Genomic DNA, 24,310 nt, shown 5'->3' with positions numbered 1-24,310 from the left:
GAGTATCAACAGAGACAGTGGAAGCAAATAAAGTTATGCCTTTTATCAACATTCTAAAAATACAACATCGAATGATGTCCAAATAGATACATTCGTATTGGATTGGATTTGCAAATTTTATAACCAAAAATAAAAAATACATCATGCACAGTGAATCTTCGAAACCAGCCTGCAATCTGAACGAAGCATGGTTGACACTTCCAAAAAGGCACAAACCCTTGATTAGGGATAAGTCGAAATGAATCCTAGGTTATCTTCTGGGGCCAAAAAGTGGTTACAAAAACTCTTCATTCTGTGTCATCACTCTGCTGCATCAGAACTCTCCTCTGACACAGTTCCTGCATCCCAAATTAAAGAAAACAGATCAACAAAATGAAAGACCATCCTATGCACAACTTTGCTCCATAAAGTTGCAAAAGCCAGCAACTTTCATGTAACACAAAACATAACATGTATGGCTGCTTGAATATAAAAAATGTGAGAAATGTTTGATAAAATCTTCCATTTTTATGATAGCCAAAGTTCAACACAAACTAGCCCTTTTTATATAAGCGAAAATGGGGAGTGGATTCGAACTCAGGACTTCGAGTATTATAACTGCTTTTAACCACTTGAGCTACAAGTCCCTTGCAAGAATCAACTAGAAGTCCATTATGAATCTTAACTAGAGGTTCCAACTCACAAGAATCAACAAATATGAGCTTAATAAATAAACAACTGAGCTAAAGGATCCCTAACATATGTACCATGCCAAGTGATGCACATTGCCCTAAAATTTTTATTTTTTTTTCTACTCTTATGAACCCAATTACATAAAAGTAGCATCGACATGAATTGTATGAACATGCATGCAAGAGCTCTTATGCTCAATCCAAATTTTAAATCAAACCCAAAATGCATTCACAAATTCAAAAACTGGACCTACAACTGCATCGAAAGTAAACAACCCAAATTAAAGAGTATCAAACGAGTTTCAAAGATAAAGCAAATGACATAAAAAGACTTAACCTTGAACTTCACTTCCTCCTTCTCCTCCTTCTTCATCTTCTTCCTCTGCACCTTCTTCGTCCTCATCGTCGCCCTCATAATTCAACCCATATCTCGCATTCAGATAATCCACAATCTCTGGCGTCAGAATCAATTTATCCGCATTCAAAATATCAAACAAATTCAAAGTCCTCGGAGTCAACATCTTCAAAGTCCCAATATTTCTACTCGAAAGCCTCACATTGTCCGCGACCTCCCTCATCAAAAAGGTCGTCTTCTCGTTCGGGTCCAATCCCCACCTCTTCATCGCCGCAATGAACTCCTTCGTCTTCGGCTTCTCGAACTCGTCGCTGAAATCCTCAACCACGATCGTGTTCTCCGCCGCGCTCGCTACCGCCGTCGAAATCGCGAGTCTCTTCTCCTTGCGGTTGATTTTGATGCTCCAATCCCTGGGCTTGGGTCCGAAAACGACGCCTCCGCCGGGCCGGAGCGGCGTCCTGGTCGACCCCTGGCGAGCCCGACCCGTTTTCTTCTGCGGGTAGGGTTTCCGGCCTCCTCCGCGGACCTCGGCGCGTGTGAGTGTGGAAGCGGTGCCGCGGCGCTTGTTCTGGAGGTCGGTGATGATGGCGCGGTGGACGACGGCACGTGCGGTGTCGGGGAGGGCGGCTTTAAGGTCGAGGAAGGTCTCGCCAACCTTGTCGCCGGTGAAGGAGAGGACGGGGAGGGTGGCGAGCTCGGAGGAGATGGTGAGGGGTTTGGGGGTTTTGAGAGGATTGTTGGGTATGAGGGTTGAGAGGGGTTTGTGAGAAGAGGAAGTGAGGAAAATTGAGGAGGTGAAGAAGGAGAGAGATAGAGGCGTTGCAGAGGCCGCCATTGTCAAGTGTGTGTGAGAGTGAGGAAGTTTTCTTCTTCTTATGACTGTGAGTGAATTTGTTATCCAATCTCACTGCGCCACTGCCTATCCGTTGGTGACTCTGTCCTGGTATGGTACAAAACGACCTGTCGTTTTTGTTTTTTTCTTTGAGATAGCAGATTACTAGGACATCATACTAACGGATAGGTGGATAACAAATTGGTCTGGGTGGGCCACTTATTTTGATGAAATAAAGTTTAGGGGAGATTGGCTACTCTCAGTACCAGCGTCACATAAATTCATATATGCTACAAGTACGAATTTATGTAAGAAATTACAAATGGAGCACCAACAAGAATTATTGGCAGCGAAACTCGAACACTAGCAAACGCAATTTTTATGATTAGGAATAATATGTTTTGCTATAAATATGGGGGAAACTCTAGCAAACACAATTTTTTTCCAACAAATACTAGAGAAACCTTAGCAGCACAAGTATCGCATCTCCCTTCGTTTCTTGTATGCTCGTGCTAATATAATATATTCTCTTCTTTGAGGTTTAAGGGTTAATTTGAAGACATCTCTGGCTTGGAGGCTGGAGGTTCTTTTGATGGCCGAAGAAAATCATCTGGTAAATCTGATGATGTGGTGTAGGTGTGTATGCAAGTCTTGGTTCTCCCTCATCTGCCGTAGCCCTTCCTTTGTCGCCACCGCCTTTCTCAACTTGCGCGGCTGCGACGACAGCAGCAACAAGAGCACCACCATGACTAACTTCCTTTTCCATAACGAAAACCCACCTCTTGTCGTCAAAAATAGAGCAACAAGCACCTACCATCGAAATTTGCGAGGCTCCCAATTTTTATTGTGATGTGCAGAGTGTCCATGGCTTGGTTTGTGCATCTACCTATGACTATGATTTTTTTATATTTAACCCTACCACTAGAGAGTCCGTGGTTCTTCCCCGTCACCCCAATGCATCTACCACATATCACTTTGGGTTCAGTCCACTTACCAACGAGTATAAGGTTGATCTTCAGGTGTTTTCCTTTTCTCCACAAGGAGGACTTGGAAAATTTGATATTGGCTTCATAATATTCACACTAGGCAGGGATTCTTCGTGGAGGCCATTGCAGGTGGAACCATCCGATCTTCCTTTTGATGGCTTACTCCTCTAACTCTTGTTATTCAAGGAAAAGTACTGGAAGCGTGTGCCTCAACGGGGCTGTACATTGGCTCATTCAGAAGCATAAAGTGATTGTGGTATTTGACGTTCGAGAGGAGACATTCAGAGTGGTGCCACTACCCCAAGATTATGCTCAAGTGTTTGATGATTATATTCATCAAGATAATAATGCTCAAGTGTCGTGATTATGCTGATGAAGATAATGATGACTGTTATGGTCGTATTGCTGATTCTTATTGCCGTAGAAGTGCTGTTGTAGTTGAGGTCGGGGGATGTTTGTTTGGGTGTGTTTTTTGACAAGTCGTGGAAGCATTGCTATATCGTGTAATGGATTTTGAAGGACTATCAAAACCATGTGTGGGTTAAGGAGGACTATTAGCTTGATGCCCAGAAACCCACGTCGCCTCGGTGGGTGCTACGCTCAAGCTTTGGGTGCAATCCACACAGATGAGCTTGCGCTTGTGTGCTATTCTCTTGGATTTTCACCAGTATTTGACTACGGTCCATCCTGATTACATCTTTATGATATGAAGACCAAACAATATAGAGTAATTGATGATTTTGTTTTTCATGAGGATATAAAAGATAGGTATGATGATATGCCAATTAAGTTAGTTACTAGTTATGATAATTTCCATTTTGGCCAATCACTTATTTAATATAATCATAGCACCTAATGATTGTAGTAGCTATTAATAAACCAAATGTATCTTCAATTCGTGATCCCACAATTATCATATGCATGCACACACTTAATTTATAAGAATTTCATTGTTTTTGGGGTACCAATCCCTCTTCAGGGGCTTTTGTTGTCACTTATGAGACAAACGTCTTTTTTAAGATGAATTATTTAGAATATGTGGATCATAACCTCCTATAGAGCATTATTTTCGATAGAGCTTGAATTTTTCAAATAATCTCCACTTTTAAGGAGTTAAGTCTTTAGAACCTATATTGTTGTCGCGCAACATATATAGTCACTTATTGTCATGTTAGTGGATTGTGATAGGAGAACATTAATCCATGTTAGCATATGTATAACTTATATATGCATTATCTTGATGAGACATAAGCATATTGATTCAACACTATTTCACAACGCTCTTTAGGAACTGTCATTTCTCTCTCCTAATGGTGGGAAAATTGTCTCGAAATTTAGGAAAATAAACTCACCATCATTATCAAGTCAAATTGAATTAATTGGATAATGTGGGAGTTGTGCTTGTAAGAGTCTTGATGATAAACACAAATGTGACCATATGTTAGGCTCATCTAGTAAAACTGGTAAAGTGGTCCATAATTAAATGTTGTATAGGCTCACAATCCCCTTGAATTATTTAAAGAAAGAGGGATCAAAGTCAATTTTTGACTAAGATTGTCTTATGACAGTTGTGAGCATGCTTTGCAATGATATTCGTTGGACAAGATAATATTTTGAGTTTTTAAACAATGTCCTTGTGAATTTATAAAAATCTTATGCATTATTGTGGACCATGGATTGCCAAGACAGTCATGCCACAACATAAAAATTATCTGGTTAATGAACTTTTGGTTCATAATTTCATAATTTGCAACTACTTTAATGGTGGTGTAATGCAACCCACAAAAGAAAATAAGAAGTTTCTCCAATAGACGCCTCTGGCTGTCAATATTAGGGCGGTAATACAACATTACTTGTAAAAAGAAATTAACTAATAACCCAACATAAATAAAATAAAATAAAATAAAATAATAATAATAATAAATGAGTAAAGTGGAATAAACGGTGAATAAAATAAATTTATTAAAGACTATAAAATTCCAAAATAATTCAACATTAATGTGGATTCAATGTGTAGATAAAACTACAAGTTTAAGAATCGAATTTCCAACCAATTCAAGTTTATATAGGCACAAAAAAGTAATGAACTTGATGTTCATATATAGTATTAAGATCCATGAAAAACTATGAACTTTAGGTTCATATCAACATACATTCAAAGCTTCAAGTTCGAAGACGTAGATCTAAATAAATTGAATAAATAGTTATGCTTTGAACTTCATATTCAAATCAATGTATATGCACTTGAAACTTTTGGTTCAGGTTCTTGACATATGTAGGCCTCATGGAATTCTGATTTTAATTAATACAAAATCAAAAAGTTTCATGTCCTTATGTGCATTTTAAATTCGCGGAACTTCATGCCCGCAATTATTTGGAATCAAAGAAATACAAGTTTCGATTCAATCAAAAGGACTCCATTTCCTAATCTAGTTATATGATGAGGATCGAGGAACTTCAAGCCGTGATCTTTTGTATTATACAAACTCATCATAACAAACTGTAATCAATTAAGATCATGCTTAAAATTAAATAAACAAACAAATAAATAAAACATGGCATTATATTCATGCGTAATAAAAATAAGAAACTTTTTTTTCTTAAACGAGCATGATGAAGTTTGATGGTGAGTACAAAGAAACTCTATACCATGTGATGACTCTAGCTCATATAAGAAGAAAGAAAAATCAGAGAAAGAAAACATACCAAGAGCAATGTCGTGTTGATAATGTGTTATAAAACTAAAGGGAAAATGTAGTGAGAAAAGAGAAAAGAAATGTAATAGAATTTGCTCACTCAACATGTTCATTTCATATTGGTAAGATCTCTTATTTATAGGCTTACAATGATATAATACAATACCTTTACAACTCATAAATTAAAAGCCCATAACTATAGAAATTAGTGCATATGTTACAAGTTATTCATATGGTGGATGTTATGGATGTTATGGTGGTCATCCACATTCGCTATGTTTATAACAGGTTTTTTATTTATGGTGGTCATGCACAGTTTTTTTTTTTTTTTTTTTTAAGACCAAAAAATAAATGAGATATTTACCCATTCTTAGCACTAATAACATAGATAAACCATAAAATATTTAATTTCTATCAAAAAACTCAAAAAATAACAGCTGGCCGGATTGAATTTAATATTAATTATTAAATTACTTTGATGCCCTATTGAATATTTTGGGCTTTTTTATGAGGCTTTGGAGTTGGATTTGTTTTAAGAAATCAATGACAATTTTATAATTTAAAAGAAGTTAAAAGCTTTTTTGTTATGTTGTAAATGAATTTTATATGTATTTTTAAAGTCTATTTGATATGAGATTTATTTTATAATATAAGCACATATATTGGGTGTAAAAGTGAATATCCCCTTGCTTTCCAAACGATTTGCTAAACACCTCAAGAAAAACGACGGGCCACGGCCCGTGGGCCTCCACCACACTTGATCTTATTCTTATCCGCGTCTGCCGCTTTACTCTGTCACTGACGTGTTCATAACTTGTAACCAAATTCAACTGCCTTTGTACTTTGCAGACATATAAAGTTCAGTTTCTGCACAGCCAAAGCTGTAAACTTTGGGGGTAATTTTTTCTTTTTTGGAATTATCCACTTTCGGTGCTTGAAAACATAGAATTATACTCAAAACACCTTCTTCCTCAACCCAATTGGTGATTCGCTCTTTGAATTCTTACGGCCCCTTAGTAAAAGAACTGAAGTTTTCAAAGTGAAAATGGCGACCGACACTAATACCCAAATCTACCACGAGCGGCAAAGGCTACAATTTTGCCTCTTACACTCGCTCAACAATCTCTTCCAGGTACCTTTTCCAAAACCCATCTCTCTTTCCCTCTCTTTGTTCTAGTTTTTGCATAGTGGTTGCGTAGAAGAAGGGTAATAGAAGAGAACCCACTAATTATTTATGCCCAAATCGATCATTCTGCTTTAGTTCTATGATTTTGTATCACAGTCTTGTATTTTTTTTTTTCCTTTTTAATCAAACATTTTTGAATGTGTTTATTTGATTTGATACTTAAATGTGTATGCTGCTTATCAAAACAATTATGTTGAACAGCAAAAAGATGTATTTACTCGATCAAGCTTGAATGAGATTGCTGAAAAACTTGTTCTTGAAGAACCCAACAACGAAACATGGACACCCTTATCTGTACTCTTTAAACCCCATCATAATGCACTTACTGGAAACTATGATATAAATGTGCTAATTGCTGCTTTAGAAGACAAGGGAAAGAATGTGGTTTGGCATGATCGTCGTAATGGAGCGTCTTCGATTGATCTAGATGGGCCTGAAGATGCTTTGATGGGTATTCTGCTTAATGTTCCGGTTAGAATGTTTGCCGGGCTTTGGAAAAGTAGGCATTGGGTTTCATTGAGGAAGATCGACGGGGTTTGGTACAATTTGGATAGTGATCTTGTTGCTCCTCAGGCTTTTGAAGATACTGAAAAGGTTAGAGAATTCTTGGATTACATCATTGGGCATGGTGGAGAAGTTTTGCTTGTTATGAACAATAAACAGTGATTTTTCTTTTCATGAGTTCAAAGTATCTGATTGGGTGTCCAAGTGACTGTATATTAAACTCTGCTTGTAAAGTTTTGATTTACAATCAGCTTATAGAAGAAGAAAAAGTTTCAGTTTTTTGGTTTGTTCACATGCCCTGTATATGTATTCTGTTTCAGTGCTATGTGTGGGGTGGTGAGGGTGCTGCTAAATGATTTCTGTAATTACATATTTAGTATGGAGGGGCTTCTTAGTCAATCTTGAAGCATTGGGCTTTTAAGTGTATCTTTTTCCTGAGGTGAAACTTTATTAGGTAGGGCACCATTCTATTAGTAAACATTTGGATGCTGATTTAAAAAGCTCTGCTTTTGATGTCATATGAGTGTGGATCGTGTGCTTGGACATAATGACAAGATATATTTTGTTTATATATTTGGACTATGTGATCAAGCAATTGATTTCAAGTTGTCAATATGCTTGATGGTTGACTGAAGACACCCCTGACAGAAAAATTTTGGAGGGATTGATTGTGCTTCTTTCAAGTTTTTTTGACTAGTTTCATGCTCTGTAGAAAGCAGATGCATAATTTTGCATCTTAAGTCCAGAGAGTTATTGCATGTTGTGTTAATGCTTTCTGTTGGGTTTTAGAAAACTTGAGTGCTGTTTATTTTTTACATCATCTTAGTACATTGAAACCTCTGTGTAATCCGTAAAGTATCATATATTAAGTTTTTAACCCTAATATGTACAGCTCAATGGCCCTAGTGCCACACTTTCACCTATTTACCCTAATATCTTTTAAAAAGCATTAGCAGAATGCTGGCTTGTGTCTTCTTCCTTGCATCTTCAAAAGTTATCCTTTTGGCCTTCCTCTTTCTTTGCAATTAATTAACTTTTTGGAGATTTTTTTTCCTTGGTTCTTTTCTTTTCCATTCCTCCTGCTGCATTCACCTCCAATCACCCACCCACACGAACTCACTTACCCCAATTAGAAAAAGACATGTAAGTTGTTTGCCATTGTCCTACCACCATGCATAAGATAATTGTTTCTGTTCCAGTTGGAAGGTGATGTATAGACCATAGCTTTACAGATCTCTCTAGGGTGGACAACAACCTCATTATCACCAAGAATTTAATAGTAGTCACAAATCAGCTTTTACCAATAGTTGAATGAAACATCTTTGAAGATGGTGCTGATAGATTTATAAAGTACGCAAACTGAGGAAACTGAGACTATAAGCAGTCTTCTTCCTACGACCGATTTGGAGATGGTATTTTAAGCTCTGTTTATGTATTTGATTTTAGATCAAACCTGAGCAGCACGCGATGTTCTGATTGTGAAATGGAGGGGGCATAAAACCATGGTGTGAATGAAGACATGAGTCTCTGCAGAAATAACTGGTGTGAACAATACTGTTGTGCCAATACTTACTTTCCGTCCTTTCTATTTGTTTTTGGTATTTTGTTCCTTGGAGGGGTCACTTTTTGATGCTTGCACGAAGTGCAAGCAAAAAGGTGCTCTCACATGGTCAAAGGATTAGTGGGGAGCCAGAGATCATGCTTTGGTTACTGCTTGAAATCTCTTTTCTCACTGTCTTAATCTCCCCTTTTGTCATATCCTTTTGACACTCTTCAGCATACGTTCTTACACTCTCCACTTTATAACCCACTATAAGATTTCTACCCTGGTAGCTCTCTATCAATTCCTCTCTCTCTCTCTCTCTCTCTCTCTCTCTGCTCTGCTTCATTTCAACTTTCGATTTTAATATGGCAACAAGAGCCAAGACCCAGATGAGCCAGAAGGAGTATGTCAACAGGAAGAGAGTCTTTTATTTCAACCACACTTCAACTAGGAGCGTTGCCCAAGACAGAAGGTATACTGAAAATTTTAGATTTAGGTTTCCTACATGGTCAGGATTCTTACCAATGAGATTACTCAAAAATCTTGCTGACAAGGTGGCAGGAACTCTATGTATGGGTATGACCTCCATGAGGACGAGACCTTCGCGAAAGGATTCTTTATCTAGAAGATCAATGCCATTCGTGGCGCCTGTGGATTCTCATAGAGAACAAGCCATAGAAGATTGCATTGAGTTCATCAACTCTTCTTCATCTCTTTCAAGATCAACTTCTATAGCCAGACATTCTCCTTAGGTTTCCTAAAACAAATGAACTTCTGTTCCAACTATTTTTGGTTACATCGGTCGAGTACTAGTTTGTAACAAAAGAAACTTGGAAGTCTATTGTAGTATTGTACATATGTTTCGTGCACCAAATTGGAGAGCTATGCTATGTGTATACTTGCTGTTAGTAATTTGGTGTGGCCTGGTGGATCCAATGCATTAGATTAACAGATTGATTCTTCTTAGTTCTTGACTAATTAAGTTCTTAAAGTAGTTAGTTTATACGAGGTAATGAAATGTACATCGTAGAGGTTCAATTTTTTCGTTAACAATTGATCGACTTGTCTACCCTGTTAGAACACAAAAAAATAGGGGTGCTAATTTTCCCACTCCCCTTTTGTCTACTTACACTCCCCTTTGGTTTTTAATACTTTTTATTATAACATATAAGAGAGTGTGAGTGGACAAAAGAGTTGTGGGAACATACAATTTTCAACAAAGGGAATGTAAGTGGACAAAAGAGGAGCGAGAAAATCAGCTCCCAAAAATAATCATCGGAGGTGAGGTGACATCGGTGTGGATCAGTTCAAGAGCTTGTAAAGTAGATTGGTAAGTAGTCTGGTCTAAAAGGTTCAAGTTAGACTTTGATTTTCTACTCTGCTCCAGTTTTCTGGTTTGGGATGCAAGGCTATCCTTGTGGAATGACTGGTTCTTAAAATTTCAAGAGCTAAGAGGGCAATTTAGCACCTTGGCTTATAAAAATGGCACAATATGAGCTTTTCGCTATGTCAAACTTAAATTATTCCAAACATTGTCATTCATGCTTTTATTTTCCCAATCTATTCTCAATTTGTCGGCACTCTACTCTGTTTCAAAAGATTGTTACATTGTTAAAATATATATTTATGTTCAGAGCCGTGGTTATATATTCAATTCAACAAATCAGAACCCCATCTGGCCACAAACTATTCCAGAACATATCATTTATATTATATACCAGCTGATAAAAAATGAATTGAAATGAAATTAAACTTAGATGCGAAGAGAGAGATGAAGAATTTAACACAGCTTAAATGTTCCATAATGATCAATGAGTACTGAAAGCAAATAGACACAGAATCCTGCCTGAAATGCCAGATTATGATAATTAATCATCCACATGAATCTGATCAGTCCTTCTTGACAAAGAGGCCTCCAAACCCGCCCTTCTTCTTCTGGGGTATCTCCACTGTGCCCTTGCGGCCACCATTAGTGGCACCATTCTTATCCTCAACCTTCTTGAGGATTGGATCAGTCTCAAGCAGCTGGTCCTCCTTTGCTAGCCCGCCAAGAATCCAATCAAGCAGACCCTTCTCCTCTTTGCTTCCTCCCTTGGCCGCGGTTGCCGCGTACACCCGGCTACTTGCTCTACCGGTTGCCACCGGAGCAAAAACCATTGTGAGGGAGGCCATTTTAGTTTATTGGCTGCAGAATCTAGCACCAGAGGAAAAGAGTATGATGTTTGTAATAGTTGGAGTGAATAAGAGGAGGATGGGATAATATATCCTCCTAGTTGTTGTTAAAGTGAATGTGAACCATTGGATGGTTCTTGCATGGTGATCTATTCTAGATTTTAATGGGAGTGTTTGCAGCACAAGCTCTCCACAAGTGTCTTATCCTCATTCCTTCCAACTTTTTTGTTACACGAGGAAAAATGGCTATTTTGTAAGATGAGGGCTCATCGTCAGTGGACATGGATGTGGATGAGACACGTGGCAGCACCATAACCGGTGCACTTAGGGGAGGCTAAAAGACGGGCCAAGTGGAGATGGATTTTATTGGATCTAAATTAGTCTTTTAATGTTAACAAACTAAACTATAGAGAGCTAGCTCCAAAAGAAGCCCACAATGTAAATTCCAAGGTGCACAACTCCCGTAAGTATCCTAACTAATGCGTATATTGGTTGGGGGAGGAAATCGAACACAAAACTTCTTCGGGTGTAGGGTAAACACTATTAAAGTTGAAAACAAATATAACCTATGAATTTGTATATATAGCAATCTTGTTCCATACTATATATATATTGGTCATTGGCCTTTGACTAAAAGTTTAAGCGATTAATTCCTAAACTTTGCACAAATTGAACTGAAAACGTGAGATTTGGACAAGTACTATTCAATGGGTTGGTATCGACCCATGGCCTTAAGAAAGGGGAAAAGGTGCATGATGACAAAGTTGTCCTCCATTTCTTCTAGACAAAGTTTTCTCTCTTGTCTCAGAACTTGTGGTTCAAAGAGAGACGGTTCAGCTCAGTTTTTGTCTCTCTAAGGTCTCATCCGCTCGTTTGATTCACACTTATAAATCACTCTTTTTTCCAGGTTTTGAAAAATTAAACCCATTTTCTCATATCGGGTCAACCATCTCCACCTACCCTCAAGGCCTGCATGCATGGCTTGAGCTTCCTATTTTCTTAATAAAGAAATTAAGTTCAGCTCCTTGCTTGCCCTCTTTGATATACATATACATACATTTAAGAAACTGCTTTGAGTGCTTAATTTGTTCCCAACAACCATGGAAAATGCACCTTACTTGTTTTGCTCGATCCTGAAGTTTTTTTTTCACTTTTCATCAGTACATTGTATGTGGACGGTGGATGGATCATCATCAAAACAAAACACTTCTTCTCCTATATAGTATATATTGCGTGTTCTCTATCAATTATATATGTGTTTATCTCTATTATCACATGAATAATTTCTTTAATTTTAAAATTAAAAGATTGCATTTCCTATAAAATTTTGTTCATATATAACTGTAATCCATTTCATTCAATAAAGTAGAGTAGGGGCTTGAAGTACATTATATATATATATATATATATATATATTAGTTTCAAATAATATAAACATTGACATCTGGATGCTTGGATTCGGTTCAGATTAGATCTCAACTCTTTTCATATAACTCGTTTATCAACTCTCAAACATTTAAAAATGCAACTCATGCTAGAGAGAAAAACTTAGTTGCTATCTTCGATCAATAATGATATGTCACCCGTAGCATTATTAGTTGGAGAGAGCAATATAGTACTATTGCCATTTCATGAAAATTTTTCTCCATCCTAAGCCCACTTTCATGTGGCAAAAAACCTCATCTTTCTAAATTAAGTAAATTAACCATTGTATGCCAACGACGTCCAAGGATTCAAAAATGAAGGATAATGAAGGCAGCGTACGTTAACATGTCGAAGGACGTGACAGTTTCTTACCAAAGTAAAATTAAGAGGGTTAAAAGGTTCAAGCCCCACCTCTCTTTTTTTGGTAGTTTTGGTTAATTAATCACTCCCCATAAGGAAATATCTTCCATGCATACCTACTCAGTCGACTAGAAATAATATAAAACCCATGTAAAGGTTTTCGTGTACATACTTCCACGTAGAGTCAATTTCCTATCAACTTGGTGGCGACTTGCATGCATGATGACCCAAAATTCCCAACAACTCCTCCTACAAAACTTTCTCCTCATCTCACCCTTTATATACCGCCACCCAACACCTCTCTCTCTAATTAAACTAATATTCTCTCTCTATCTCTCTCTTCTCTCTCTCTCTCTCTCTCTCTCTCTCTATCTCTCTATACCACAAGACCAACTCCCCAGCTTGCTCTCATGGAAACCCTACCTATTCTCTTTACCCTATTTGGTGCTACATTTTTGTATCTCTTCTGGTTCTACCTCTTGGCTCGGAAACTCACAGGTCCGACCGTTTGGCCATTCGTGGGCAGCCTTCCGGTTCTTTTTATGAACCGGAATTCAATCCATGACTGGATCACAAGTAACCTCCGTGCCACGGGCGGTTCCTCCACGTACCAAACATGTACACTCGCTCTTCCTTTCTTGGCTCGCAAGCAAGGGTTGTTCACCGTGACATGTAACCCAAAAAACATCGAGCACATACTCCGAACCCGGTTCGATAATTACCCCAAAGGGCCAACGTGGCAGGCCGCTTTTCATGATCTTTTGGGGGAAGGGATATTCAATAGCGACGGAGAGACGTGGCTGATACAGAGGAAAACGGCAGCGTTGGAGTTCACAACTCGGACGCTGAGGCAGGCCATGGCTCGGTGGGTGAACCGGACCATCAGGAACCGGCTGTGGTGCATTTTGGATAAGGCGGCCAAAGATCACATCGCGGTGGACTTACAGGACCTTTTGCTTCGGTTGACGTTCGACAACATTTGCGGCCTCACATTCGGTAATGTTCGAAATCAAAATTGAGTAGCTCACCCATATCATGTTTTTTATATAAAAAAAAAAGATTTTAAATTACACTTTTTTTTCCTTCTTGTTTACCTAAATCTTCACTAATGTTTAGATATTTATTTTTTAATTCATCCTTGTGATTATTTGTTTAGAGGCGATATATTCTTTATTTGAATTCTCACTTCCTCAATATCGATTGTATAAATAAATAAAAAATTAATAAATCTCTTTCTTTGTTCTAAACTTCTCTCCTACAATATCGACTATTCAAAATAAAAAGTTTGATAAACTCTTTTTTTAATAAATGAGAATGATAAACTTAACATTATTATTTATAATTTTCCAACCCCCAAAAAAATATATATATATATCTGAATTAATATTTTTTCAACAGGCAAAGACCCGGAAACGCTGTCACCGGAATTACCCGATAACCCGTTTGCCAAGGCATTCGACAACGCCACCGAAGGCACTCTCCAACGCCTTCTCTATCCCTCTTTCCTCTGGCGACTGCAGAAGACCTTCGGCCTCGGAGCCGAGCGGCAGCTAGAGAAGAGCCTCCGTGTCGTCGAGAACTACATGAACGAAGCCATCGTAGCGCGCAAAGCGACGCCGTCCGACGACCTGATATCCCGCTTCATGAACAAGCGCGACGTCGACGGGAACCACTTCCCGAGCGCCGTCCTCCAGCGCATCGCCCTCAACTTCGTCCTCGCTGGCCGCGACACGTCGTCCGTCGCGCTCAGCTGGTTCTTCTACCTCGTCATGAACAATCCCCAAATCGAGGCCAAGATCGTCGGCGAGATCTCGACGGTCCTGAAATCGACACGTGGCGACGATCAGCGCCTCTGGCTCGAAGAGCCCCTGGTGTTCGACGAGGCCGATAAATTGGTTTATTTGAAGGCCGCCCTGGCTGAGACTTTACGATTGTACCCTTCCGTACCGGAGGACTTTAAGTACGTTGTGAACGACGACGTTTTGCCGGACGGGACTTTTGTGCCTGCCGGTTCGACGGTGACGTATTCGATCTACTCGGTGGGGAGGATGAAGTGTATATGGGGGGAGGACTGTATGGAGTTTAAACCGGAGCGGTGGATTTCGGCTGACGGGAACCGGTTCGAACCGCCCAAGGACGGTTACAAGTTCGTGGCGTTCAATGCTGGACCGAGGACTTGTTTGGGGAAGGACTTGGCTTACCTGCAGATGAAGTCGGTAGCTTCGGCCGTGCTGTTGCGTTACCGCCTGTCTCCGGTTCCCGGTTTCCGCGCCCAGCAGAAGATGTCTCTCACGCTCTTCATGAAGAACGGGCTTCAGGTGTATTTGCATCCACGTCAGCTTGGTGGTGGGCCAGGTCTGGTCGCCGCCACCTCAGCATAGGGGAGGGGTATTTTCGGGTTTGAGAAAAGGAGAAGATCAAAACTGTGCCATCTGTGTGGGATACAAATTGAAGTCATTTAATTTGTTTTTAATTTCAAAAAAAATGTATATGTTATTATATGACTTTGTTGTTGGTCTGTTGGGTAGGGTAAGTGGGTCTGGGTTTAGTGGGTTGAATATGAGTATGGTTGCTCATCTAAGTTGGAAAATTTGATGTCTTTGTGTTGTTAATTATATTCCATATCAGTTGATATGGGTTTTTCTTATACTTATCAATAAAATTTAAATGTATACTCTTTTAATCCTTATAGTTGGTGTGATTAGAATGCTTAATTAATTTCAAGTTTAATTACTATCACATTTTCATCTTCCCTTCATATTTTTTGGGCGCTTATGTTCTTATTTACATTTATCTTAATAGAATAGAACTATTTGTATCACACTGCTCTGACCATTAGGCGGATTTTGAAATACGTATTATAGAGGTGAGACTTGTTTACACAAGTAATTCCTACATGGATCTCATTTTTGTGAGAGATATGATTAATAACGTTGTGAAATATTAAAGTTGCGCATTTTGATATGGACGATGTAGGCGGACTACAAATTTACAAGGTCAATTTGTGATGCAATTGTGCAACTCGTATGATGATGATTAAATTCAATCCAATGTAGAAGAATGAAGCCTTGGCTGTCAGAAAATGTAAGTTAATGGGAAATGCATATACATACAACATATTGCTTCATAACCACAAATTTGAAGTCTTAGTATTTTGATATAACATTTACAGAGGGGCTGTGTTGTGGTCATTTTTGCTAGGTACTATCATCATTCATGAAAATGGTATGAAAATGAAACCAATTTATCAAACTTCAAATTCTGCCGGGAATCAATAAGCAATAGCCTTTACTCTCCCACTTTTGAGCCCCATGTCAAAATCTTTGAACAATTCTTCAAGTCCAAGAATCTCAGCAATATGATACTGCTTTCCTTCCAAATTGAATTTCTTGGCATTCTGCTACTTCTCTCCTTTAAAGTACCTCTCTTCTATATTATTTCAGGATTGAAGTGCTGCCGGACAATTAGTAAGGATCAAGTCATACATGGATTAATCTATGATCTTCTCACCGGTGGAGAAAAGATTCCAGACAACAGTTCCAAACAGATAAAGGCCTACTGAGACCTTGAATACGTCATCCCAAGAACCTGAGAAATGTCAATGTGGAAAGAGAGGAATATCAGAATCAGCTTGTTTGCTTAAAAATTACAGCTTGATGTGATGCCCACAAAGCCAAACAAATGAGGACAATTCGATCTCCACTTATGCCTGAAAATGAAAATAGCTAGCTAGCTAGGACAATTTGAATCAAAAATTTCTACAAGCAGCTACAAGTTTTTGGCTAGTCAACAGAATTTATATTCTAATGAGTGCTATGCTCTGATGTGCATGTATACAAATAAAATGTGATTGTCCTATGTAAGGCAATGCATGAAAATCGTGTCACAAATCTAAACCAGGTTAATTCAATTTTTATGCTACAGAAGAATAAAAGTGGATTCAAACTTCAGTTAGTTCACCATGTAGTTCAGTAATTGGCTTACTATCAACTAAGAATTGCAGTAGATGAGCACTAACCATGTTGCAAGATGTAGCCAGTCGATGCCGTTCCAAAGACACCGGCTAGCACTCCGGCAGTATTGGACAGACCAAGCAAGACACCCTGAGAAACAATTGGAAAAAAAAATAGAACCATCTGTTCAGCATCTAGAATTCCTCTACAATCAGAAAGCATGCATTGGCAAGTGATTGATGGGCTTATGTACTTGGAACTCAGTAAGATGTCTAATTACACAGAAGAAATGTCCATATATGCAAGCCAAATCAGAAACTAAAGCCAATACTCACAGAATATCGTGGAGCAATATCTTGATGGTTTGAATATAGACCAGATTGTGAGAATGCATCAGTTCCCTATTTAAGCAAGAGAAACAAAAACCAGTAAGCTAAATGATAGAAAATAATAAAATGAACAAAAGAACTGTTAAGCAATTGTATAAGGCTTCCAAAAGAAGGAAGAGGAACATATATTTATTTTTCTCATTCCATGTACTGCAAGAATCATACCTGACTGCATGCCATACATAGAACAGCCATTGCAGGAGAATTAATATGGCTCAACTGAGTGAGGAAGAAAGCAGGTCCAAGAAACCCAATTGTTTGCATAATCTGCAAGGGACAATGTCGATTAGGTCAGCAATACAGACAGTTGATTGGTTACAAAAATATGGTTTCTATCTTGGAAAATTGTTCTCAAATAATATTCATTTAGAAAAAGAAAAAATTTGATGTACATAACACATTAGAGAATGAGAATACCTTACGAACCCTCGTCACCGAGAAACCCTTGCTCACTAGTGTGTCTGCAATCCACCCTCCAAGGTTTGCAGAAAATGCCATTGTAAGCCAGGGCAGGACGCAGAAAAGCCCTGATTCTGTAAGATTGAACTTCAGCACCTAGTAGTGGGATTGATTATAAAATCAGTATTCAACATGCAATTTCAGAAGAATAAATGCAAGCAACAATGACTTACTTGGTTATAGTATGTAGGCATCCATGTAAGAAGAATAAACGTTCCCCAATTATGACAGAAGTGAGACACTATCAGGGCCCAAACAGGTGCTTTCGACAAAATTAATTTCCAAGGGATCTCTTTAACAGGCTCCTTGGAAACACTGCTGGCAAGAATTAGCTTCTTCTCTGCAGGTCGAAGCTCAGGATCCTCAAGAGGTGAACTGTGTGCCTATAGCAAGAACCCCCGAAAACACATCAAAGATAAAACATACACATCAGTACATAAAAAATTGATTTATGATATAGATTACAAATTACAATGAAAAATCCCAACTTAGGTTGCAAAAGTAACATGTTTCATGAAAAACCATACTAATTCAATAACGGCGGTAAAGTCCAATCACCTTGCTTATCCATACAGCAAACCAGACAGTCCCAAGAGAACCAAAGGAGTAAAAAACTGATGGCCATCCAAATTGATGTATTAGAAATGGTGAAAAGGCCAAGCCAGTGACTGATCCAAGGTACATCCCACTGTAAACCAGAGCCAAAGATCTACTTCTCTCTGCCACAGGAATCCATTTTGACAGAATATTATTCATTGCAGGCATAGCAACACCCTGAAAACAAAAGCATACTAAATAAGCAAGTACACATTCAGTGCCCTGTTGTCCAAGTAACAAATAGGCATCATAGTAATTAGCAATTAGCAAAAATTACCAAATAGTCATAGTAAATTTAGAAGTCCAACCTCACCAATCCCCATGAAAGCACGAACAACAAGTAGGAAAGGCAATCCGACTTTAGCAGCAACAGGAGTGAGAATAGTAGCAATGGACCACCAAATGACTCCAAATGCCAAGACCTGCTTCCCACCTACTGTGTCTGCCCAAATGCCACCAGCAATCTGCAACTCTTAATTATAAGTTTAAAAGAACAGATAAAACACATAAAACCATCTAAGTATTAATATTCTCCATGGCCCACAAGGAATGTGTCGCACATTAAATTAACACTGTTACAAAGCAAAAGACTTTAACTTCTCCATGGCCCATATGTTCATGTGAAGAATATTAAAAAAAAGGTAATGTGATTAACCTGAGTGAGGAGGTAGCCCCAGAAAAAAGAAGACTGTATCAAACCCACAGTTCCTGGGTTCCAGTTGTACTCTGCTGACATGGGAAGTATGGCAATGCTCATATTCACCTGCCATAATTCAGAAAAAATAACTTTTTATTGCTCTATAATTAAGTTTCATGCTCCATGTCCCATTTTGAAGCTGTACAAGCATTAAAGCTTTAAGCTTCTTTTTTTTTTTTCTTTTTTTTTTTTTGTAACAAAGGCTTTAAGCTTACTCTGTCCATGTTGCAAAGAAGGAAAGCCGAAAAACACAAAACGACGATGACCCATCGTTTCGGGAACTGTTCTAACCACGAAGCCTCAGCCATAGCCAAAGGCTCCTCTTCCAATTCCTCCTCCTTCCCCGAAGGGACATCGTTCAACCCCTTCTCAAACTTATCCACCGATTCCGATATATCGTACGCCTCCGATTTAACATCCGCAAACACCTTCCCACCTCTCCTCTTACCACCACCAGAGTCCCTGCCCGAAACCCGAAGAACCCAGTAGTGTGGCTGGTTCTGAATCTGTACCCGAAACCGAAACGGGGTTTGGGGTCTGGAATCGGGGCCGAAACTTCTCTTGGTGGCCCAAATATCGGTGGGCGGGATGTGGGGCTTGGGGGAGAAGGAGTAAAGAAGAGCTCTGGCGTTCATGGTTTGTACGAGCGCATGAAACGACTCACCGTCACTCACTCGCTGCTCAATGTTCAGAGCTTCTTCGCAGCGAGACACAACATGCTATAGGCTTGGGGTAAGATTTCGGAGAGAGAAATGTGGAGGGATATTTGTGTGCATTGGCTGTAGTTAATACACGTGGCGGTTGCACGGAAGGGAGTGGGTCGTTGCGGGTAAGGGTAAGAGGACGACGGTTTTTCCGCTTTTTTCAGGTTGGCGGGTAATTAACTGAAAATTGAATTGGAATTATTATTTTAATACTGTCCTCAGTGAGGCCTTATTAGAGAAATTGGGCTCGGCTGTACAATTGTGAAAGGTGTAGGCTTGGCCCATTCTATTTCTAACTTGCCTTCTATCATTTGAAATTAAGCCCAAAAAGGACCAAATAATGTCCGTCCATAATTCAATCACATTATTCTTTCTTTTTTTGGTTCTTTTTTTTACGTCCTAAACTTTTTTGTTTGAAGCCAATGGAGTTTAGCCTAGTGGAAAAGAGTTTTGACTTACAGCACAGTGGTCTCAAGTTCGAACCCCCATGATATCTTGATAATGTGTGTTGGAGAAACCTCCTCTCTCCTTGTAGTTCAAACTTTAATTTTAACTTAGATCCTAAACATTTTTACCCACCCTTTTAATGGGATTTCAGCTAACAAATACCCTATCACGGCCTTTGATATGTGCGGGACCTATTGTGGAGCCAGTGATCATCAACTGTTATTGTTCTGCTTACGTGATTTAATTTTAGGACTTAATCTCGCTTAATCCTCTATTTTTATTTTTAAAAATTCAACTGTTGATCTAATATAATCCTCGAAAATGATATAGTTACGTCAACCCAAAAGTAATATGTGTTTCCCCGGCAAAGCTTTGAACCGCCAAGATGGGCATGTGTAACCCAAACCAATCTGCTTGTTTACAACAGTTGTGGGACTTGAGATTTAGAAGAGAATCCAACCATACGTTTTTAAAAAAAAAACACAAAACTTAGCAGCAGAATTTGAGAGAGCAAAAGTATAGAATTGAAATTGCAAAGCTTGCAATGTGTAAAACGGCCTCATATACACTATTTTTTAAACCCTCTTTTTTTCTCCTTTATTTGGGCCAATTTCAATGTAGATATTGAAATCTCACTAAATCTTTATCATGAGAGAGAAGAAAACCAACTATTAAAGGGCTCATAAGTCTACTTCTACTCATATTGAGATAGGTGGGAAAGTAGTAAAATTAGCCCTTAGAGTAGTATCTCTTTAAACGAATGTCCGAATGACGTACCTCCTTTCTGATAAATCACAATTTGATTCATGTGGAGAAATATCTTTTAACAGTTTTAAGGAATATTTATATTGACCTCAAATTATTTATGTATGTATGTTATGTCTCCTTATAAATTGGGAGCCAGGCACTATTCCCTCCACATATATCACTTTGTTTTTCTTCTGGAAAAGCAGTACATCTAGCCCACCATGACACCAAAGCAGGTCCAATCTTTGTTCTATGAATCATTTCTATTTGATTTTTTTTATTGTGTCCCTCTTCTCTTGTAGAAATAACAATTATAACTCTTGGAAAGAACTGAACCAATTCAACACTGTGGGTCACTTAGCCATCATATCTTCCATATCAAGATGCATAAAATGGGAGAGAGAGACTTACATGAAATGTAGTGTATGTGTCTTTCTTCACATGACATTCGCTTGAGAAGAGAGAAACACATAAAAATGTACACTTTATTTTACCTGTTATTCACGTGAGCAAAAAGACAAACATATAAAAATATACACCTCGTTTTGTATAACCCCTAGACTAGGTATTCATATGCTGAGAGGTTCTTGTACAATCATGAGTCACATGGAAATATAAAGCCAAACACTTTGTGCATCAATCATGCAAGGCAATTGGACTCAGAAGGTTAAAGCCTTTTGATGTGGAAACTGAAAACTTACCGCTAAAGATTCATTCAGCTTTCGACAAAAGACTTTTGAGCTTTGATCCCACCACACCGCATTAAATTAAATATATAAAACCAAAAACAAAGATTAGAAGAATCGGAAAATTTGCTAATGCATATGATCATGAATGATGATCCTCAATTCTAACCAACCCCACACTCCCCACAATGAGAATATAAGTCTGCCCATCAAACGGGTCACTCACAAAACTTTGATTGATACTCCATATTCAGTGATACTGATAAGGACATGGCCGGAAGTGATAAAATAGTTTAGTGCATCACATGATTAACATTAACATGTGAATTAATAACATTACGTAATAAAACTGTATTACGCGCACACCCGAAGAAAATTCCAAGATGCCAAAGTGACATATGTGGTCACCACCAATTTATTCCATAAATTATGTAGACTAATACACACCATCATTACCCACTAATCTAAAAGTAAATCAATGTCGGCAGCTTTCTCGTACGCTGGGCTGGGCGACAGGTGAAAAAGGATAAAGAAAATACACGGTCAAAATAGAAAAAGCTTTTCTTTGTTACGCAAATAGAAAAGCTTTACCAAAAGAGAAAGGCAAACAGAGCTTCTTTTTTCTCGTTTTCTTTATTAACGGCCAATTGATAGTTCATTTTTCCTATTCCCCTTTAGTCTGGTGGTGTGTTTGTGTTTTGCTTCTTGTAAAGTCAACAATATGGTCAAAGTCAATCTCACTCATTAACTTGCTTCCTAATAAAGAAAAATATTATTACTATGAAAACAATCGATTTGGTTTGCATCATGTGAACAACTTTATTTAGTTTGAGATGTCCCCTGATCTTATTCAGGACGTCGTGTGATTTGTTGAGTCAGGATCAAGTGTGTTGCTCCAGGTTGTAATTTTTCATTTTATCAATAAAGTTTCTCTCGTTCCGTCGAGATTCTAAAAATTTTTATAAAAAAAACTTGAATCTTTTTATAAAAATAGTTAAATGAAGGGTGAGATAAGCATTATACTCGAATGTGATGAGTGTGTATTCAGGCGGCAATGGAAGCACTCAAATATCAGAAAAATAAATATTCACTAATTCCGCGTAAAATATGCACAAGAATATGCCCCAATCAAGAAGGTTAACTTTGTTCAGTTTCCGAAACTAACCTTATAAAAAAACTTCACAGTTGTGGTAAATTCTGTAAATTCTTAATAAGACAGAGTCATTTGGCTACGATCAATACCTCATACTATAATTGAAGAAGTGGGGCCTGTGACGTGTCATGACTCATGAGAGGCAAGGAGATTTGAGCATAACAACAGTCATCTACCAAAGATGAATCATATTGGCCCACCAAGAAGCTCGGCCTGGTCATCAAGTGGGCCAGTTGGCCCACATTCAACTATTGTATAGGCTAGAGCCCACAATTAAATAATGAGGACCATTTGGGGGCATCTTGATGAGATTTGGCACCAATATATATCACGACATAGTAGATCTCTACCTGTTTATTATATTTTTCCCTAATGTTTTCCTGGTTAGGGATTAAAGCTTCACTAAAACCTTAGTATTACTCAAAAACACCAAATGTTGTACGTTATTTAATAAATCATTCACATTCAACCTTATAAAGAGGAAAATTAACATTCATTGAGTTGATATAACTCCCCTTCCAAACCCTAAGTTTTAATACATCAACCAAGACTTTAATTAGCAGCATCCAAGTTGCAGTTACTTTAACATTTGGTGCGTGGCAGATTCCTGAAAACGAAAAAAGAAAATCAGAAGCATATGTCTCCAAAATGCATGGCCAGCAGTAGAAAGAATCGATTCTGTGAAGCACTAAAACAAATTTAATTTATTAATTAATTCCCTCGAAGTTAGCTAGCATTAGTCGATTTTTAGCCATAAAAAAAAAAAAAAAAACCTGCAATTAGACAAAAATCATGTGTCATGTTTTTTGTTCATGTCTTTCACAGAAAAGGGTTTTGGCCCTTGCACGTGTGGAACCACCACGTCCACACACAGTATCACATCTAGGAGTTTGAACTAGTTGAAAATCGTTCTTTAATTTCTCCAGAGATATTGCTCTGAGAAGACTGCATGTACTGTTGTCGAGGGTTTTGGATTGTCGATCGTTGACATGAGATGAGATATTAATTTCATTATAGCTTTTATTTGGCCATAATTAAATATGAAATTATGGTTAAAGGTAAGATCCATGTGAAACCTGCGGGGTGTTCGAGTGCATGCATCATGTTCTAGCCAAACAAAAGCATTCACAATGGACTCAAAATATATGAACAAACTAGAAGTATGAAATACTCAACATTTTTAATAACTACATTGCATGTGATTTGTAGACAACAAATTTACCTTTCTTTACAAAGATTTAGATTATTGATCAAAGTTCATTGAATATGGTTATTATTAACATCAAATTAATTAATACTATTATTATTAAGAGCATTACTAGTGGGAAGATGTAAATTTGGGAGTGTAAAGTCACTTTTGTATCGCCTTTACATCTTTGAGAATGTTGGTATTTCCGATCAAAGAATGTGTAAATGTGATATACATCCTCTTATATACCCAACTACTGATAATCCTCTAACATTAAAGTTGGTTGTACAAATTTATACTGAAAATATGCAACCAATGCATGCATTTTATATATATTCAATCAACATCAAGGGACTTCAAGCATGGATCTTGTTAGATTATCTTAAAATGGAAGACAATTATATTCGGTTAACGGTAATAATATGCAATATTAACCGTCTTCTTCAATACATTGTAACAGATATATAATACTGTAACAAACTATACAATCTCATGATTCATAAAAACGCAAAGCGATATTCTCACTCAAAAACTCTCCACAAGAATAATAATAATATAT

The 24,310-nt window shown here is 38.0% G+C and overlaps 6 protein-coding genes across 6 annotated transcripts; 3 read left to right on the top strand and 3 right to left on the bottom strand.

The window, feature by feature from the left end:
* Positions 1-13: 13 nt before the first annotated feature.
* LOC117632498 (50S ribosomal protein L4, chloroplastic) lies at positions 14-1,943 on the bottom strand. Its single transcript, XM_034365995.1, has 2 exons — positions 1,009-1,943; positions 14-338 (listed from the first exon to the last, which is right to left on the bottom strand). Exons 1-2 carry the CDS (start codon positions 1,859-1,861, stop codon positions 301-303), a joined length of 891 nt encoding a protein of 296 aa, XP_034221886.1. The 5' UTR covers positions 1,862-1,943; the 3' UTR covers positions 14-300.
* A 540-nt stretch (positions 1,944-2,483) lies between these two features.
* LOC117629782 (F-box/kelch-repeat protein At3g06240-like) lies at positions 2,484-3,208 on the top strand. Its single transcript, XM_034362384.1, has 3 exons — positions 2,484-2,642; positions 2,716-2,877; positions 2,945-3,208. Exons 1-3 carry the CDS (start codon positions 2,484-2,486, stop codon positions 3,206-3,208), a joined length of 585 nt encoding a protein of 194 aa, XP_034218275.1.
* A 3,027-nt stretch (positions 3,209-6,235) lies between these two features.
* On the top strand, positions 6,236-7,801 carry LOC117632872 (josephin-like protein). Its single transcript, XM_034366475.1, has 2 exons — positions 6,236-6,672; positions 6,928-7,801. The coding sequence occupies exons 1-2, from the start codon at positions 6,586-6,588 to the stop codon at positions 7,390-7,392; spliced, it is 552 nt and encodes a 183-aa protein (XP_034222366.1). The 5' UTR covers positions 6,236-6,585; the 3' UTR covers positions 7,393-7,801.
* A 2,708-nt stretch (positions 7,802-10,509) lies between these two features.
* Positions 10,510-11,166, bottom strand: LOC117632092. The gene has a single exon (XM_034365485.1). The coding sequence runs from the start codon at positions 10,943-10,945 to the stop codon at positions 10,664-10,666; it is 282 nt and encodes a 93-aa protein (XP_034221376.1). The 5' UTR covers positions 10,946-11,166; the 3' UTR covers positions 10,510-10,663.
* A 1,974-nt stretch (positions 11,167-13,140) lies between these two features.
* LOC117632749 (cytochrome P450 86A1) lies at positions 13,141-15,174 on the top strand. The gene is made up of 2 exons (XM_034366313.1): positions 13,141-13,726; positions 14,129-15,174. Exons 1-2 carry the CDS (start codon positions 13,141-13,143, stop codon positions 15,109-15,111), a joined length of 1,569 nt encoding a protein of 522 aa, XP_034222204.1. The 3' UTR covers positions 15,112-15,174.
* A 690-nt stretch (positions 15,175-15,864) lies between these two features.
* Positions 15,865-19,656, bottom strand: LOC117632748 (sodium-dependent phosphate transport protein 1, chloroplastic). Its single transcript, XM_034366312.1, has 10 exons — positions 19,041-19,656; positions 18,784-18,891; positions 18,437-18,592; positions 18,090-18,305; positions 17,705-17,914; positions 17,490-17,627; positions 17,238-17,339; positions 17,019-17,084; positions 16,749-16,833; positions 15,865-16,318 (listed from the first exon to the last, which is right to left on the bottom strand). Exons 1-10 carry the CDS (start codon positions 19,458-19,460, stop codon positions 16,221-16,223), a joined length of 1,599 nt encoding a protein of 532 aa, XP_034222203.1. The 5' UTR covers positions 19,461-19,656; the 3' UTR covers positions 15,865-16,220.
* Between the last annotated feature and the right edge of the window lie 4,654 nt (positions 19,657-24,310).

The sequence above is a fragment of the Prunus dulcis genome, chromosome 6 (assembly GCF_902201215.1).
Source record: "Prunus dulcis chromosome 6, ALMONDv2, whole genome shotgun sequence".
NCBI classification, from domain to species: domain Eukaryota; kingdom Viridiplantae; phylum Streptophyta; class Magnoliopsida; order Rosales; family Rosaceae; genus Prunus; species Prunus dulcis.
This window is presented reverse-complemented; position numbering and strand designations above follow the sequence as displayed.